Here is a 17,591-nt window from a genome sequence, read left to right as displayed (position 1 = left end):
CAGGTTGTTCCCAACCCCATCCAGCCTGGCCCCTTGTCCTGACCCAGCCTTGTCCCCAGTGTCTGCTGTGCTGTGACCACCCCGTGCCTCAGTTTCCCCTTCTGGGAAATGGGCAGGACATCCCTGCACTCACATCCCTGGGGCTGATTTCTGTGCCAGACACCTGCCCCGAGCTTGGCTGTGAGTTCAGAGGGGTTTTTGGGGTCACAGGGGTTGTGTTTTGAGGTGGGCAGAGCAGAGGGACCAACTCTGTCTTGTGCCACTCCAGCATCATTTTTCAGCAGGGATCAGACCCAGCTGCTATTGCAAGAGTGAAAGGAGCCCTGTGTTTGGATTTCGGGAGAGAAAAGCTTTTGGTGAGAATATCCTGAAGTGTGACTGTTTACTTTCCTAGCAAAGCTTTTGTTGCAGGTTTTGGCAGCGTTTGTTTGTTATTTCCTGGCTTGTTTGGAGCACAACAAAGGGTTTGCTACGTTTGTTTGGGGATTTTTTGGGTGTGTTTTTTTCACATCTAGACAATGTTTTTACTCCAGTAAGATGTATATGTACAAATTCAAATCAAGCCGTTCTTTAGTTTAACATTTTCTGAATCACTTCTCCTCAGTGTGGGCAAACCAAGGATTAATGACACTGGGGCTGAGCAGCCCCAGAGGAGGAATGAAGGTAAAAATGACTATAAAGGTTGCAGATCAAATCACTCGTTCCTATGGCAAGTGTCAGAGCTGATGCCAATTAACTTGATTTAAAAAAAGAACCTTCAGTGTTTAATAATCCAGCATGTTACTAACACGTGGCTCCAGGATTTATTAAAGCTTTTTTATTAGATCAGTGCCCTTTCCATATTGTCATTCCTCGACACCATTGCCCTCTGCCGGAGGATGGGGATCTCTTTCATCATGTGGCACCTGATTCTTCCCAAAACCGTGCAAAACTCCTTTGTTTTAGGAGTACTTTAACCCCAAAATCGCTTACATTTGAGCCAGTGATTTATGGCTTTTCACTTTTCAAGAGTGAAAAAAGAGGAAAAAAAAAAAAAAGGCAGGATACTTTCTGTAATGGAAAAGAGAGTTTGATTGTTTTAATTGATGTTTAAATTTGTTCCTCCTCCTTCATTTCCCTGGGGAAGAGGAGATAGGAGAAGTTGAAAAGTGGCAATCTGAATGAAGCAGGTTTTGTTTTGAACTGTGGGGAAAGGAGAGTGGTGTTGTGATGGGGAAGGGGTACAGGGAATGCCTTGAAGAGGAACATCATTTTTCCCAGACCAATTTTTGTCTCATGCCACAAACTGCAACAAAAATCATCGCCTGGCTTTGGCAACAAGGGAATTTTGGGATGTAGGGCAAGCCCTCTGTGAAGCTGTGACTCCTGTCACCAGCAGTGTAAAATCACAGGCTCCCATGTAATTCCTGGCTGATGCTGTTCACAGGAGGAAATGGATTTCACCTTTGGCACGTGCTGTGAGGGGGGAACGTGGCTTTGTGACACTGAGAGCCAGTGTCACCCCACACCAAAGCCCTTGGTGGCATCAGGGTGTTGAGAGAGAGAAGCTTGGAAAGCTCTGCATGGAGATTTCACAGTGCTCTCAGCTGCCCCAAAGGAATTCTTGCCACGTCCTTCAGCCAGGATCATCAATAAAAGCAAATCCCTTGAGGAATTGGCAGCGAGGAAACGCTGCAGAGCAGAGCCCGTGGTGCTCCCTGGGTGCTGCTGGGCAGCTCAGGGTGCAGAGTGTGGCCAGCACTGGGGGCAGGCTGTGGCCCTGTGGCCCTGCCAGCCACCCACCTCCATCTGGGAGCCACCCTGAGCTCGTGTCCCTTTGGGGACACTCATTGCAGCCCCTGCATCTGAGTCTCGTCTGCAGCCAGGAGCACTGATGGTGCAAAGGGAGCTCTGGGGGGGGGGACAGGGGAGGTGTAAGAGATGGAGACTTCAGATGGCTTCTAAAATGCTGTTCATTGCATAGACAAGGGTACAGAGTTGAGAGTTGTGGGTGAGCCCAGAGCTTCTGGCTATAGGCAAGCTGTGTGTCCTGAAGCCCATTTTTATTTATGTTAGAAAGCATTATATCTCTTTCTTTGCTGTGCATCTTATTACATAACAACCAATCAGCATCATACACAATACCTCATACATTTACATACAACCTATCAAAACTGCTAAAATTACTATATTATGTTAATGACTAGCCAATCATCTGAGTTATTAGTTACGTGTTCAACTTTGAGACTTGTTTTGCAGTGGAAATTTCTACTAGCTTTGGTAAAAAACATCTTTCTGTCTTCCTATGCTTTATTGCTTGGTAGAAAGCATGCCTCATTTGAAGAAGCCCTAACCTATTGTTTGAAGGCCACTTAGTCTTTGGGCTTTAGTCATAAAACTCCTTCCAGCTCGACTAAACCTTTGTTCTCTCAGCTGTTCCAGCAACAACTGGCCCTAAAAGCATCTTTGATATATCAAAACTTGCTTTCATTCCTATAGAACCTTCTGTATATCTGTAAAACTTTTCTGTTAGTTTTTCATCCTTCCCAACAGAAGGGAGCACTGGAACATTCCCTGTGCCTGGCAGCCCTCCCTGCTGGGTCACGAGTGGGCTGTGCACAGTGACAGCTGAGTGACCAGGGAGCTGCTGGAGGCTCTGGAGCCAAGGGAAGGGAATTGGTGCTGGGGACAGAGCAATGCACAAACCACTGGAGCCTGCTCCCTCTCCCCGGTGCTGAGGGGGTTGGAAAGCAGAGCAGCACCCCAGCACAAAGGGGCTCATTTTCCATCATGGCAAGCTCAGCCTGTCCCATGGGATGAGGCTGGACTGAGCCTGGATGGGCAGGAGGCAGGGAAAAGGCAGCTTTAAGGCTGGGGCACTGTGTCTGCAGGAAGCTGCCCATGACAAACAGCATTTGGTGATGCCAGCCCTCTGTGGCAGCTTGCCAGGAGCTGTGAATGGGCTCTGAGTGGCTTTTTTAGCTGTTATCTCCTCCCACCCATCTCCAGCAGCAGAATCCTTTCCTTGGTGCATTTCTGGGGAAGGCACTTTACCAGGTAAGGTGTTCAGCCCTTCCAGCTGCCCCTTAGGGCCCTGCCCTGCAGGGATGCTCAAGGGACCTGTTCCAGCTTTACCAGAGGATTCCAAGGATGCCAACACTCCTTGTCCTCTGTTCAGGCACAGTCAGCAGCCGCAGGGACAGCAGGGATGAGGCCAGATGCTCTTTCCTCAGGACACTGTGCTTTGGCAGATCGAGGCCAGCGGGAATTCTCTGGCTCCAGGAGCTGGACAGGGATGCAGCACTAGGCTGATGCTTGCTGGAATAATTCCTCCTCTTCCTCTCTGGTTTATTTTGTCTGAATGAGGCTGTTTTCACCAATTCTGAAAACAAATGAGAGAGCTCTGACTGGGGAACTGGCTGTTTGCTAGAGTTGGCTGGAAATTTTCCTACGAGTTTGGGTTTTGTATGCATGGAAAAATGAATTATTCACTGAAACTTTAGTTGAGGGACATTTACATGACACTTTTAAGGACAAAGCCCAACCTATGACCTCCTTCCCTTTTGTTTTCCCTGGTAAATTAATACCTTTGTGATTGAAGTGCTAATTTGGAAGAACCAGGTTCTGTCCAGCCACTTGAATATTGTTTGATTGCAAGATTCCTTTAGAGGGAAAACCCATCAGTGAAATGGAGCCATTTCATCCAAGTGGGCTCAGTGCTGGGGGCTGGCTCTACAGCCCAGTGGCCAAGGCAAACTCGGATCAATCCAGTTTGGGATAATCAGGGATCTGAACCCAGATTTCTCCACGCCAGCCCCATGCAACCAAGAAAAAGCCAGCTCTGGGAAAATATTTGTACAAGTGGCAGAGAGAGCCCGGGCTGGAGGGGGTTTAAGGAGGGGATGTGATAACTCGCAGATCACTGTCAGAGGGAGAGCAGTGCTTTTCCCAGAGCATCCTGCTCCCTCTGCAGCATCCCTGGGCTCTGCCTGCCTGCACTGCAGCCCTTTTAGCAGCCTCTAATGCGTTGTCCCACATGGGAGCAGCAGCACTAAACTCTACCCGTGTTTGCAAACTGCCCGTGGTGCGTGGCAGCCCCGCTAAGTGCTGTGCTCACCGAGGCGCCGGGATAAAATACAGTCTGCTTTAATCTTGTATGTGCATCAAACTAAGCCATTGTGGCACTTTAATATACTCCAGGCACGGCACCTCCAAGAGGGAACCGACCTGAGCAGCCTGAGCTAAAACTCGCTATGTTGGAGCTGCCTGCAGGATGGGCTGAGCTGAGGGAACACTGATGGCACTGATGCCTTTTTCTGGGGCTACCTAAAAACAGAGGCCAGACAAAATTAAGAGAATAAAAAGCAGTTCTATTTATTGAAGAGCCTTCAGGTACATTTAGGGCAGACAAACCAAAATGGACAATGGGTCCCGGGTTTGCACACTTTGATAAGTTTGGGCCATTTGCATTTTGGGGGTTCATCTTCCAATTCCAGCTCCAGGTAATGAAGTCATTTACCCCAAGTTTGCTGCCCCCAACTCACTTTTGTTTCCATCTCTCAGGCCTGAGGCAGTGAGGTGTCCTTGATTGCCAGGCCTGGAGAGGAATTGTTGTGTGTGCCCCAAATGGGAGAGCAGCAGCTCACACTGGATATGGAGTTTAGAGTTCTACACTAAAGAACTGCAGGGTTACAAATAGATGAAAAATATAAAAGCTAAAATCCTAAGGCATCAATCAGGAAAAATATGGGATTGCATTTCCCAGGAGCAGAGGTGCAGCCTGAGAGCTCTGCCTGGCCAGGGGAGAGGATCTGGGGCTCCCAGCATGTGCAGATGTGTCAGGGCTGTGGCTGTGGCAGTCTCTGCTCTTTCCCTAAGCTTGGCTGGCTTGAGGGGAAGGTTCTGTTCCCTGGGATGGCTCAGACTCTGAGCAGCTTTCACTCAGCTGGCAGGAGGGACTTGCTTGACAAGGGCATGCAAAGGGAAAGCAAGGTCGTGGATACCCAGGAGGGATCTCCCTGGAGGGTGGCACACTGCTGCTGCTCACTGCCTCACCGGGGTTTGTTCTTTTCGAGGAGAACAAAAAGAACAATTTTTCTGGTACTTTCTCAGCCTACTGGCCTTTGCTCTGTGTTGCAGGTTTGCTTCCACATGAGTCCCTGAGGTTCCTGCTGGCAGCTCCAGCAGTGCTCTGCACAAGTGCCCTCCTGCTCCTGGGCTCAGCAGCCGAGGTCCCTCCAAACCTGCTTCTGCAATGGGTGGGTTGTAAGCACTGGTAAGACCCACGAGTCGTGTCGCCTTGGCTGCTCTTCCCTCTCTCGCGTTCTCTCTCTCTGTCCTCGCTCCTTCCTGCCCATTTATTTCTGTTCTCCATGTGCTCTGCTGTTCTGTCTCTGGGGTTTTCACTGTCAGGTAATGAGGAGCTGTGGGCCCAGTCAGTCTTGGAGATGCCGAAGAGACGAGACATCCTGGCTATCGTGCTGATAGTTCTGCCCTGGACACTCCTAATCACCGTCTGGCACCAGAGCACCATTGCTCCACTGCTTGCAGTGCACAAGGGTGAGAGAAACCAAACCAAACCAGCCCATGCCAAGCCCGTGCATCCCCCCTTCGTCCTCATCTCCTCTCTCATTTCATTCCTCCATGGCAGCCATGCTCATCTCAGCTCCCAGACCATGCCCATGCAGCAGCCTCCCCACCTCTGCTCTAGGAACAGCCCAGCGCTCCCAGGGGCTCCTCAGAGGCATCAAACTCCACGCCACGGGATGTGCTTGCTGCCCCTGGAGAGCTCTTTATGGCCTAAATCCAGAGTGCTGCCTCTTCCCTGGGAGAGGATTCCCTCCCTGCTGGCCTCTGCAGAGCTCTGCACACAGAGTTATTCCAGTGGGAAGGCTGCAAAAGAGAGAGCACAGGAAACAAAGCTGCCACTCGAGGCAGCTGCTCTGCGAGACGTGAGGCTGAGAGCACTTTTTAAGGAAAGCAGAAAAGCAGTGCTCTTGCACTTGAAGGAGAAGGCAAGAGCCAGATCTCACCTGCCTGGGAGAGTTAAAGTGCTCTGAGAAGTTGACTCCACATTGCCTGTCACACTCTGCAGTAAATACAGCCCTGGCCCAAATCAGGGGGCTCCAGAAAATTCTGAGGCAACCCTTTTGGCCAGAAGCATCTCAGTTTGGTCCTGTTCTTGGCACAACAGCAATATCTAAGGGCTCTGATGGCTATTGGAGGCTGGAAGAAGCCACTCTGCCTTCTGCCACCTTCCTTCTTGGTTCTGCCCTTCTGCTGTGGGCAGGCTGCTCTGGGGGAAGAAGGCCAGCTCATTTTCAGGACCCCTTCATCCTCTCTGGTCCCTTTTTCTGAGGGATTCTCTCCCCTTTCAGTGTTGGCCCCCATCCTCCATAGCTGCTTATCCCTTTGCAGGACACTCTGATGTGCAGTTTGAGTTGCAGGAAGTTCAGTCTGTCCTGAGCAGTTTTCCCTTTCTCCTGACAGCCACCTCTGAGTTTTGGGCAAGGAAAAATTACTCTGATCCCTTCTGGAAGGTGCACAGTGTTTCAGAGGATGAGGGATCTACTGGGCTCTAAAAGAGAACTTTAAAGATGAGTAAAAACACGCTGCCTGTCTGTACAGCAGTTTGATCACTGCCCTAAAAGCAGTTTTCTGTGAATGGCCTCTGCAGTTACAGCACAGAGACTTCTCCAATGGCTGGCTCAAGAACACACCAGTGGCCTTGATGAGACCCTTTCTGCTTCTCAAAGCCCCCAGTGGAAAGTGAGAGGTGGTAGAGACCGACCTGAAAGCTCTTCCTCTGAAAGAGGAATCATTCCATCCTTGTGAAGCATTTCTGGGATGCTCTGCTCACAGGTGCTGAGAGAGATGTGCACCTGGAGATGTCCAGAACAGCAGCACTTCCCAGTGCCAGGGCTCACAGCTGAGGCTTTGACCTGCAGGGCTTTACAAACTGTCTTGGGCACCATCCTGGTTAATTACATTTCTGTCTGTGTCCAATGCATTTCGCAGATTTATTTCTGAATTGATTCCAGCGTTGCCAGCTCTCAGAGAGCTCTGCTGGGTGATGCTGAGGTGCTCTGCAGCACATAGGGCCTGATAGCAACATGTACCCTGTTCCCCAAATATCCACGCCCCCTCTGTCAATGCCATGGAGTACAAAGCCTTCATTTGGTTCAGGTATCAAAGTCTGTGCTGCTGGAAGAATAACATGCTATGAAAAAGCCATGGGTAGGCCCCTGCTGGGTCAGATCTGATGGCTCTCTGTTCCTGTTCTTTCTCATCTCAAGTTCCTGGTAGTTACCAGATTTTGACGAATCTGTGGCTCAAAGTGTTCTGTGCCCACTGGAGAGGCAGCCTTACATCCTGAGTGGGGGTCCCCCTTCATGTCTGCAGACCATGGCATTCCTGCTGCTCTGCAGTGGAAAACGTGGAAGCTGCACCCTGGAAAAGTGGCAGGAGCATCAACACTGGTTTTCCTTGAGCTGATTGTGAACAATTTGCAGGGATTTTACATGTTTGGATCAGAGTGCCCTATCTTTAGGCTGTTCATTGCTCACATCTGCACCCCTGAGGGGGCTGTTATGTTCAGAGATTGGAGGGGTTTTTTGAGACAGGTAGTTAGAGGCAGGAGAAAGTCTCTGCAGGAAAAAAAACCCTACAATTACCAGCTTTAATTTCCACTCTCCATTTCTGGATTTGAAGTGTGTCTTTCCCCACTTCCCTGTGCCTGTCAGTGGGGCACTGCAGTGTCCTGCCCAGACTGTGCTGCTGGGGATCTTCACTGGCCTGGTGTTTCCCTGCCTCCCAGTCCAGGTGCTCCAGCTGCTGAGATCTGTGAGTGCTGCCCCACTGAGTGTGGTGCTCAGAGCACTGGAGCTCTTCAGGGATGATGGATCATCAGTCCACGTGGCTATTTTCCTTCTCTACATCTACTTGCTCTACAATCCTGTCTCTTCTGGGTGCTTTGTGAAGCTGCTTGTTGTGAGCACTCAGCCCAGTTGCTCTCAGGCCTTTTTTTTTCTTTGGTGCTGGTTTTCTAGCAGCAGAATCTTCTTTTCTCACGTGTGTTTTTCCCTGATTCCTTTATTTATCCATGCCCTTATCTCTGAAAGCCTCCACCCGAGCCTGTTTCCTCTCCTGGCACCCACGAGGGTGACCCGCTGGTGGCCGCAGCCCGCTGGCTCAGCCAGGGGAGTGCCGGACACCCGAGTCCATGTGGCTCTCTCTTCTCTCCATGCCCTTGCCCAGATGATGGTGGTGACTCCCAGCGTGATCTCGCTGCAGGCTTGGACTCCAAGGAATACTGCCTGTCGGACCGGGACATTGTGGAGGTGGTGAGGACAGAGTACGTTTACACGCGCCCGCCGCCGTGGTCGGACACGCTGCCCACCATCCACGTGGTCACCCCCACGTACAGCCGGCCGGTGCAGAAGGCAGAGCTGACCAGGCTGGCCAACACCCTGCTGCATGTGCCCAACCTGCACTGGATCCTGGTGGAGGACTCGCAGCGCCGCACGCCGCTCATCACCCGCCTGCTGCGCGACACGGGGCTCAACTACACGCACCTCAACGTGGAGACACCCCGCAACTACAAACTGCGAGGGGACATGAGGGACCCCCGCATCCCCCGGGGCACCATGCAGAGGAACCTGGCCCTCAGGTGGCTGAGAGAGACCTTTAACAAAAACAACAGCCAGCCCGGGATTGTTTATTTTGCTGATGATGATAACACCTACAGCCTGGAGCTCTTCGAGGAGGTAAGGGTGGGGTGGTTCGGGGTTTTGCTGGTTTGAGGTTGTCGTGATGTGAGATAGGATTAGGAGGAAGGTAAAACAAGCTGAACTTTAGATGGTACAAAGAGAAAAAAATATATTCAGGAAACCTGTACAAACCACCACATTGGGCCTGCTGGGGGGATGATGAGCCTGGGGAGGGGTGAGAGATGCTGTGAGTGAGCTGAGGAGGTGCTGGGTATGTCCTCTCCTGAGCTCTGGATTAGTCCTGGCCGTAGTCACTGCAGCTGTGCTCTGGTTTTCTCTGGAGCTCTGTTACCCTGTGTGTGTTTCCAGAGCCAAAACATCCCTTGAGAAACAATGGGAACCCCGGTTTATCTGTGGTGTGTGATCAGGAGGCAGCTCCCATGGAAGGGGAGCTAAGGAGCTGCCTTCCCTGTGGGGAACCTTGTTAGGGTTAGAACCCTAGGTTGGAACATCCCCTGCCAAGAAACCTCAGCCATCCTCCTTCCTCACCTCATCCCAGAGACCTCCAGTTGATCTGATGTTTTCCACCTTCCTCCTCCACCACTTGGCTGTCTTTTAATTCCTGCCTGCTTTTATTTGAGGGATCCTTTTTGTTCCATGCCATTTGCCTTTGCCTTTGCCTGCTCCCATGCCAGGGTTAAATTCCGTGGCTGCTGGGAGCCCGGTGCCTGCTCCACTGACCCCGGCTGTCAGAGCCACCCCTGAGCTGTGTCAGCACAGCCACGGCCCTGCCAGGACATCTTGTTCAGAGATGTGTGTGTGTCTCTGCCTTGCTGCACACATAAGGAGCAGGAGTTTGTCAGAGATTTTGCTTTCCTGGAAAAGCAGAGCCCTCTGTGCACTGCCTGGGTGAGGGATGTCTGTGCCAGGAGACATGTGCAGCTTTTCCCCCTGGAGCAATTTCTATTCCAGTGTTTAGGCATGGATGTCCCCCAGGCTGCTATGGCAGAGGGGCTGAGATCTCCCCCTGGAAAGTTGCAGCTCCAAGGCTGAATTTCAGCATGTCCTGACAATCTGGTTGGGCTTGAGTAGGGGAAGCTTTTCCATGGGTTTTCCCACCTTTGCTCTTTGTTCCAGTCCATCTGGGGCTCTAAATGAGCTCTTGTCTGCAGGTTTGAATGGTCTCAGAGTGCCAGGTACCTCGCCTGGCTTCCAGCTCGGAAATTACTTGTTCTCTTGCTCTCTTGAGTCCAAACTCTTGCAGCACGGGACAAGAAAGGAGGATTGCTTCCTTCCCCACCAGCTGCCAGTTTTCATACCAGGGATCTCCTCATTTATTTCCTCATACATGCCTCTTTCCCTTCCCCAGTGGCCCTCACTTTAGCTTGCACAGGCACAGGAATACACATGCTTTGAAAGCTGAAAGTAAATTCAGACTGAATTTCTTTCTTTCCCCGTCCCCTTTGAGGCTGACTCTGGCAGCATCTTGAGAGAGACTCCTCACATGAATAAAGCAGAAAGGGTTCCTTCATTCACTCGTGTGCTGTGCTCGTAGAGGCTTCTCCTCTCAGATATGTCTCTGCAGTTAAGGTCACTGAGCCAAGGAAATGTGCTGTGAAATGCAGGAGACACACATTATTGTTCCCAGTGGACAGGGGCTGCCGTTAGCAGCTGTATAATGCAGAAGGGCAAGTGCCAGAGCTCTTCTGCTCTCGTTTGCAGTAATTAGCAGTGATGAGATTAGCTCTGGGAGATCCCTGATCTAAGAGGAGCCTGCCGGGGAGCAGGGCCGGGTGCTGGGGGTGAGTGGCCATCAAAGCGTGTGCCGTGGCCAGGGCAGGTGGCCGAGGGGGGCTCAGGCGTGCCGCTGTGTGCTCGCCCGCAGATGCGCAGCACCCGGAAGGTGTCGGTGTGGCCCGTGGCCTTCGTGGGCGGCCTGCGCTACGAGTCGCCCAAGGTGAACGCGGCGGGGAAGGTGTACGGCTGGAAAACCGTGTTCGACCCGCACCGGCCCTTCGCCATCGACATGGCCGGCTTCGCCGTCAACCTGCGCCTCATCCTGCAGCGCCCCCAGGCCTACTTCAAACTGCGCGGGGTCAAGGGCGGCTACCAGGAGAGCAGCCTGCTCCGAGAGCTCGTCACCCTCAGCGACCTCGAGCCCAAGGCTGCCAACTGCACCAAGGTAAGCGCTCGTCCTCGTGTGGGGGTGCTCAGGAGGCGGAAGGGGGAGGAATCGCGGTTTTCACCGCAGTTCTGTCACTTCACAGGACCGCAGAGCGTCCTGAGTGAAAAGGGACCCACAGGGAGCACCCAGGCCAGCTCCTGCCCAACAATCCCATCCTGGGCATCCCTGGGAGCGGTGTCCAACCCCTCCTGGAGCTCTGGGACCCACAGGGAACACCCAGGCCAGCTCCTGCCCAACAATCCCATCCTGGGCATCCCTGGCAATGTTTTCCAGGTGCTCCTGGAGCTCTGGGACCCACAAGGAACATCCAGTCCAACTCCTGCCCCAACAATCCCACTCTGAGCTGTCCAACCCCTCCTGGAGCTCTGGGATCCACAAAGGTCATCCAGTCCAGCTCCTGGCCCTACAGTCCCATCCTGGGCATCCCTGGCAATGCTGTCCAAGCACCCCTGGAGCTCTGGGACACACAAGGATCATCCAGTCCAACCAGTCCCATCCTGAGCATCCCTGGGAGCAGTGTCCCAAAGCTCCTGGAGCTCTGGCAGCCTCAGGGCTGTGCCCATTCCCTGGGGAGCCTGGGCAGTGCCCAGCACCCTCTGGGGGAAGAACCTTTCCCTGATATCCAACCTGACCCTGGCCTGGCACAGCTCCAGCCATTCCCTGGGTCCTCAACAGAAAGAAGAGGGATCAGTGCCTGTCCATCCAGTGCCCCTCATGAAGAAATTAAAGATGGCTCTGAGCCTCCCCTCAGTCTCCTCCAGGCTGCTCCTCTGTGTTTGGAGGGAGCACACCCTCATTTCATGGAAGCTGGGAATGGGGGATTATGCACTAAAATGTGTGGAGGCCACCTAATCTCTTTTTATTGCAGGCTGCTGGTGGTTGTATAAGCCTTGAAATACAGTCTTCCCTCCTCTGTAACTGTTTTTCTTACATTACCCCTAAAAACGATTATTTTCAAGGTGGGCTTTCCTGCAGCCTTGCTGATCCCCTGGAGCAGGGAATTGCATGGGTGAAATGTCAGTTATTGAATGTGAATTCCCAGCTGAGGGTTTGGGTGCTGTGACACGCTGGAGTTTGGCTCTGTGGGCCCATGTGAGCTGTAACCCAGGAGGAACAGCCACAGCCTTTCCTGGCTGCAGGGAAGGGCTGCTCACACATTCCCTGCCTTGTTGCCAAGCTGTCTTCTCCCTCCTGACATCTGTGCAATATCTGTGCTGTAGGTGCCCGCAGAAACCTGGATCTTTCTGTGTCAGAGATAATCCAGAAATGTTTTAGTGCCTGGGATATTGCTCTGAGCCCCAGGAGGCTTCAAGGAAGCTCCATTTGGGAGGGATTTTACTGCTGTCAGCTAAGTGATCAATGCTGCTGTTGCTGGGTCAGGGAGCAGGACCCCGTGTGCTAAAGAACACAGAAACCACTGATGGTTCTTCTCCTGAAGACTTCCCGGTCTGAGATGAGAGATGAATCTGTCTGGGCTGACAGAGCGTGGGAGACACCATGAGACAAAGTTAGAGTGACAGGCATCAATCACAGCCCATCAGCCACAGAGATGCTGTCAAGGGCTTTGAAGCTTTCTGAGTGGGTTCCCTAAATACTGGAGGTGTGCTGGGGTCCCCCATGTAGTACTCTCACACCTTTGTCTGTTATAAACATCAGCCTGATTTAGAGATTTTATTGCTTAATTACCCTAACAATTGTTCTTTTATTGCAAAGAAGTTGTTATTGCCAGCAGCCCCAGAGTTGGATCCAGGTCTCCATCCTTTTTGGGGTAGGAAAGAAAATGTGACTTCTACCCTTTGCCTGATTTCCATGTGCACTGCTCTATAGCCATGGAAAAAACCAGGAATCTGAATGTTCAGCAGTACTCTCACAAGGAAACCAGGAATAAGGAGGCGGAGCCAAGGAGAAGGAGCAAGTCTGGGTTTTATCTGACACCTGCTGTGCCTCTCTGAATCCACATTTCTGTGCTTATGGCTGTCCAACGTCAGGAGAAATACCCCAACCAGCCTCCCAAGAATGGGAAAAGAGATTGGATTAAAATTAGATCCCTGTTCCTGGGCACTGTGTGGAAATAAATGTGTTTCCAACAGGCAGGAGAGATGGACAGGCTGCTTTTACACTGTGTACAGAAGATTAGGGGTGTTTACTCCGTGGCCAGTTATTCAGTCTTTGGTCCATTGTCCCTGCTGTAAATAAATACCTGTTGGAATGAAGCTGTGCTGAAAGGCTGGGGGTGGGAAATGACAGCCCTGGAGGAACACGTGGAGGAAGGAGAGGAAGGAAAATGTTGTTTCCAGGCAGGGCTGTGACACAGGTCAGGGATGGGGAGGAAGCAGCAGGGATTGCTGCCCAGCATCAGAAGCAGACTGAGTTTCTTTTCTTGGCTGGGCTGGGAGAGCTCACAAGGGTCCTTGTTGTGAGCTGAATTCTGTCTGCTCCTGGCAGGCTCCGAGTGCAGCTTTGCAGGTTGGGCTCTGCCTTTCTGCTTCAGCAGCCTCCATTTCCCTGGAAATCTCCATTTCTGCTTTTCCTCACCCATTTCACCAGGAGAAGAGCCCGAGCCAGCAGCAGAGAAGGACCAAAGCCAGCTGTGGTCTGGGGTCCCCTGACCCCAAAATCAAAGCACAGGCTCCTCTCTCTCCCCTGTGCTCCCAGCACTTGTCATGCTTTGCTTCTGTTAAACATAACCACACACCTGCTTTGCAGGGAGATTTACATTAAAAATTATGATGTGCTTAGACAGAGTCATTAAGGAGGGATCAGAGGAATGTGTAAGATAAGCACAGACATCTGTTCTCCAAAAATGCTGCCTTCCCTGTGAGCACTGCTGGTAATATTGATCAGGATTCAGCCCACAAATGCACACTCCTGCAAAAAACTGAAGTTTAGGCCAAAGATCACGTACCCTGCTTATTTTCTTGGATTTAGGAACTGCCCAAATGAAGGAGAAAGTAAAGAAAGTTGGTATTAGCTGCTGAAGAGAAAGTTATCCCTACTTATGAGGAGGGAAGGATTGGTTTATCCTGGAGCTGTAAGGAAGCAGGGATTTGCCAGGGTTTTCTGTGTTTGGAGTTCTGCTCTTTGTGCATTTCCCCACAGCCCCAAATCAAACCATCCTCTCCTCAATCCCTTGGCACAGGAGGGAGGGCTGAGATTTGCCATTCCTGTGGGGCTGATGGAAGCGGGGGACATTCTGCTCCCCATGTTCTATCAACACCCAGGGAACAATCTGCAGTGAGCTCAGCCAGGGAGGAGTAAAGCAGAGACAGGGGCCCATTAATGCCACAGCTGGGGGAACATTTTATTGTCAGAACGGGGAGCAGAGCTTCCCTTTAAGCCTGGTGTCTTTTCTTTTCCTATTCTGTAATTTCCATTACAAGCAACAATTCCTGAATCCCTCCTGGGAGGGTCTGTGTGCTGGAAACCCAGTGATTCCCTCCCACTGTGGGTCAATCTCTTCTGTTTGCTTTTTAATCTCCTGTTGGGAGACAGTGAATTGTTCTGCTGTGGAGATGAAGACTTGTGATCTCCTAAATCTGTTTTGAGTCCTGTAACTCCAAATGGCAGGGCTCTCCATGAGTGGAAGGGTTTTGCAGGAGTATTTTTAAAGGGGAGTCCCTCGGGTGATCTGTATGAAGCCACTGCTCAGGAAAAGTCAGATATTTGGTCCCTCTCACTGTTTGGTCTCTTGTGAGACAGCCAGAGCTTCTCTGAGGCATAAAACACGCTGCTTGTTGAAAAAAACAAGCACTGGCTGAAAGGAAAAGCAAATGTTTCTGTACTAAATGGTGATCTACCTCCCACGTTAAAGAGCACAGCATGAAAAATGGTAAAAGCTGCTGTACCAAGCTGCAAACTCTGAAAATGGGTCCGTTTTAGCTCATTTAATCTGCTTCTTTTGGCACTTGGCTTTAACAGTGCAGAAGTGGGATCCAGTGGCAGGAGAGCACTGATGATGTGTAGTTGTGGTCCTCTGCTCCTGGAGTGTGAGTGAGTCCCTGGACCAAGAGCAGGGCTGAGTGTGGAGTGCCAGCAGTGCAAAAGGCTCTTCCCAGCTCTCTCTGGAGACGAGAACTGCCTACAGGATTCCTCCAGCACCTGGTTTATCCTCTCACCATCCCTGCACAGCCCTGAGAGCCACTCGTGAGCCCTGTTGGGTTCTGCCTTTTCCTGGGCAAGCAGCGCAGTAATTGCAGCTGTGGGGAGAGCAGGGCTGGAATCAAGGGTGACTTTGATGAGCAGGCTCTGAAGTGCTTCTGGGGGATGATGAAATGAAATTCTGGACCCACTCCAGCCAGCAGTTGGTCTCTACTGCTTCAGTATTAGCAGAGATTTAAGCTCCACGCAGGAGGTGACTGCTCACATCACAGATGGATTTGGTCAAACAAGCTCCTTGGGAAGGTGGGGGAAGGTGCTCTGCTTGAACCAGGAGGGCTTGAAAGGTGCTTTGTTCATCCTTTAGAAGCAGAACGTGGCCTGGTTTTTCAGGAAGGCAGGAGCTGGGTGGATTCTGTGTGCAGGGGATTGTCATGGCAACCAGAGGGAAACCCCACGAGTTTCAGCCAGGCACAGGTGAGGGGGAGCAGGAAACCTGCTCGGAGAGGATAAAGCTGCTCCCAGCACTCCCCATTCTAGGGGGGAAGCAATGAATATAATTGAGTATTTTAAGCAGCTTCCAGAACTGTCTGAGCACAGCAAGCAGAAACAATTTGCTCTAACAGCCCCCCTGAAATACTCAACCACCTCAGATTCTGCCAGCTCTCCTCCACAGATGTTGATCTCTGTGCAACTTCGCTGCCAAGACCGAGGGAAGCTTTTGGGAGAAGCTTCAATTCTGTTTTAAGCAAGATGAGGAGGGGTTTTAATACCTGGCACAGAACAGGGGGTGGCTGTATTTATCCAAAGGGATTGGGGAGGGGGCTTTTGGGGGGATCCACAGGGTAATGCTGGGCTATGAGAGGGTGTGTGCAGCCCAGAGCTCGTGGGAAGAAGGGGGGAACTGCAACAGCACTGCAGCAGCAGTGAGTCCTTCCCAGCTCAGTGACATCCTTGTGGCTTTTAGGGTCTGGAAAGGATTTAAAAGTGAAAAGAGGAGTGATGCCTGCTCCCCAGTAATGGATTTTCAGGGATGTGCTGAAGAATTCAGGTTATATTTCCCCCAGCCAAAGGCAGGGGTGGTGATGGGAAGAGCTGGTGGTGCCCTAAATGTCAGGAATTTGCATTTCCCCTCCGAGTGACTCCACAGCTGAGGGTGGAAGGTGCTAACCAAGAAGCAGTGTGAGGAACTGTGGGGAAGCAGGGATGTGATTCCTGGCTGGGAGGGAGCTGCCTTAGCCCATTGGAAGGCTGATGAGCCTTTGGAGGGAGCTGCTCGATAACTACATGGAAGGAGCAGGTTAATGTGCCACGACAGCACACTGTAAAATGGGTAATTTCTGTGCACTGTGCATTTTGCAGAGCAGCAGCTCTGCCTAAATGAAGGTTTATGCAAAGCCCCTCTCAGCGGTGGATGCACCATTAGGCTCCAGGGTAGCTGGTTAAATTGCACTATTGATTTAATGTGCAGGAATATTTGTTAGTGCACTGGAGAGGTGCAGCTAATGACTTCTGCTGGCTTCTTCAGATTTTAGTCTGGCACACAAGGACAGAGAAGCCTGTGCTGGTGAACGAGGGCAAGAAAGGATTCACAGATCCCAATGTGGAAATCTGACTGTGCAGAGACCAACACCAGGTAAGAGCTCGTGTTTCTTACAGCAGTGAGGAGCTACACAAGGGCAGGAGAAAGATAAAAACTCTTTTAAAGGTGCTTTTTCATTTCAATTTTTCACAACCCTGACCTTCCCTTACTGCTAAACTTCTCAAGACTATTCATTAATCTCTCTTTTTAAAAGTTAATATATTTTTAAGACAAAATACCTGCTGAGAGGTTGAGGGGAAGAAAAATGCAGGGAGTAGGAGTTTAAGCAGAAGTTGCACCATTAAGAAAAATCCTTGTCTAAACAAGGTTGCCTTATTAACTTTAATACAGCTAAAGCACAGGGGTGAAAGGTGGGGATTCATCCACCTGCAAACACCTGAGGAAAGCTAAAGCAGTACCAGCAAAAAGATTTTTGGTCAGGCAGAAGCTTTCACTGAGGGAAATATTTAATTTAGACCCACATTGAAGCCACAGAGAGTATGAGAAGGTGTGGCTTAAACCCCACCTGAGGTGTTTGTTCACCTGAGGAGAGCATGGGGTGTCTGTTCCAGTGGAAAGCAGGAAAGAACACACACACATTGATGGCTGGCTTGTATTTGTTCATGGCCTGGGTGTTTCTGCAGTTGGTTTGCAGGAGTGAAGGATGAGTTATTCACTTGTGCACCCAGCCTGTGGAGCTGTCCTTCATTATTATGGGCAAAAAAATGAATGTACAGCTCCCTTGGAGTGGAGTGTAGAACCAGGCCTGGAGGGAGAGGAGGCTGCTGAGAAGCAAGAGCAGGAAGGGGGTAGATTAGCTCAGCAGTGGTGACCTTTTACCTGCAATGAGCTCCCTTATGTCCCATTCCCTGGGGGAAGCAGGTGGAGCCCTGGCCTTGGCAGGGCAGCAGGAGAGCCTGCACCAGGTTCTGAGTGCCAGGGAGAGGCTTTGCAGAGGGGCTGTGATGCCTGGAAAGGCTGATCTGGAACAGAGACCAGGCAGAGCAAAAGGAATAAAATAGGAATTTATTGAAAGGATCCA

At 51.2% G+C, this 17,591-nt stretch overlaps 1 protein-coding gene across 6 annotated transcripts in view; it reads left to right on the top strand.

Annotated features, from left to right (window-relative positions):
* Nucleotides 1-17,591, top strand: part of B3GAT1 (beta-1,3-glucuronyltransferase 1) — a 35,616-nt gene that overhangs the window by 14,943 nt on the left and 3,082 nt on the right. For 2 of the 6 annotated variants that reach the window (XM_088177995.1, XM_088177994.1), the window contains 5 exons: nt 5,119-5,237; nt 5,392-5,538; nt 8,236-8,744; nt 10,573-10,869; nt 16,496-16,603. In XM_088177995.1, coding sequence (XP_088034121.1) covers nt 5,234-5,237; nt 5,392-5,538; nt 8,236-8,744; nt 10,573-10,869; nt 16,496-16,582 — 1,044 coding nt within the window. In that variant the 5' untranslated portion in view covers nt 5,119-5,233 and the 3' untranslated portion in view covers nt 16,583-16,603. Of the gene's footprint in view, nt 1-5,118; nt 5,255-5,336; nt 5,539-8,235; nt 8,745-10,572; nt 10,870-16,495; nt 16,604-17,591 lie in introns of those variants that run through there. The other 4 variants (XM_014883573.2, XM_088177996.1, XM_088177998.1 and 1 more) reach the window with 4 other exon arrangements.

The sequence above is a fragment of the Sturnus vulgaris genome, chromosome 23 (assembly GCF_052056855.1).
Source record: "Sturnus vulgaris isolate bStuVul1 chromosome 23, bStuVul1.hap1, whole genome shotgun sequence".
Lineage (NCBI taxonomy): Eukaryota > Metazoa > Chordata > Aves > Passeriformes > Sturnidae > Sturnus > Sturnus vulgaris.
The sequence above is the reverse complement of the archived record's forward strand: the minus strand, read 5'-3'. Positions and strand labels throughout refer to the sequence as shown.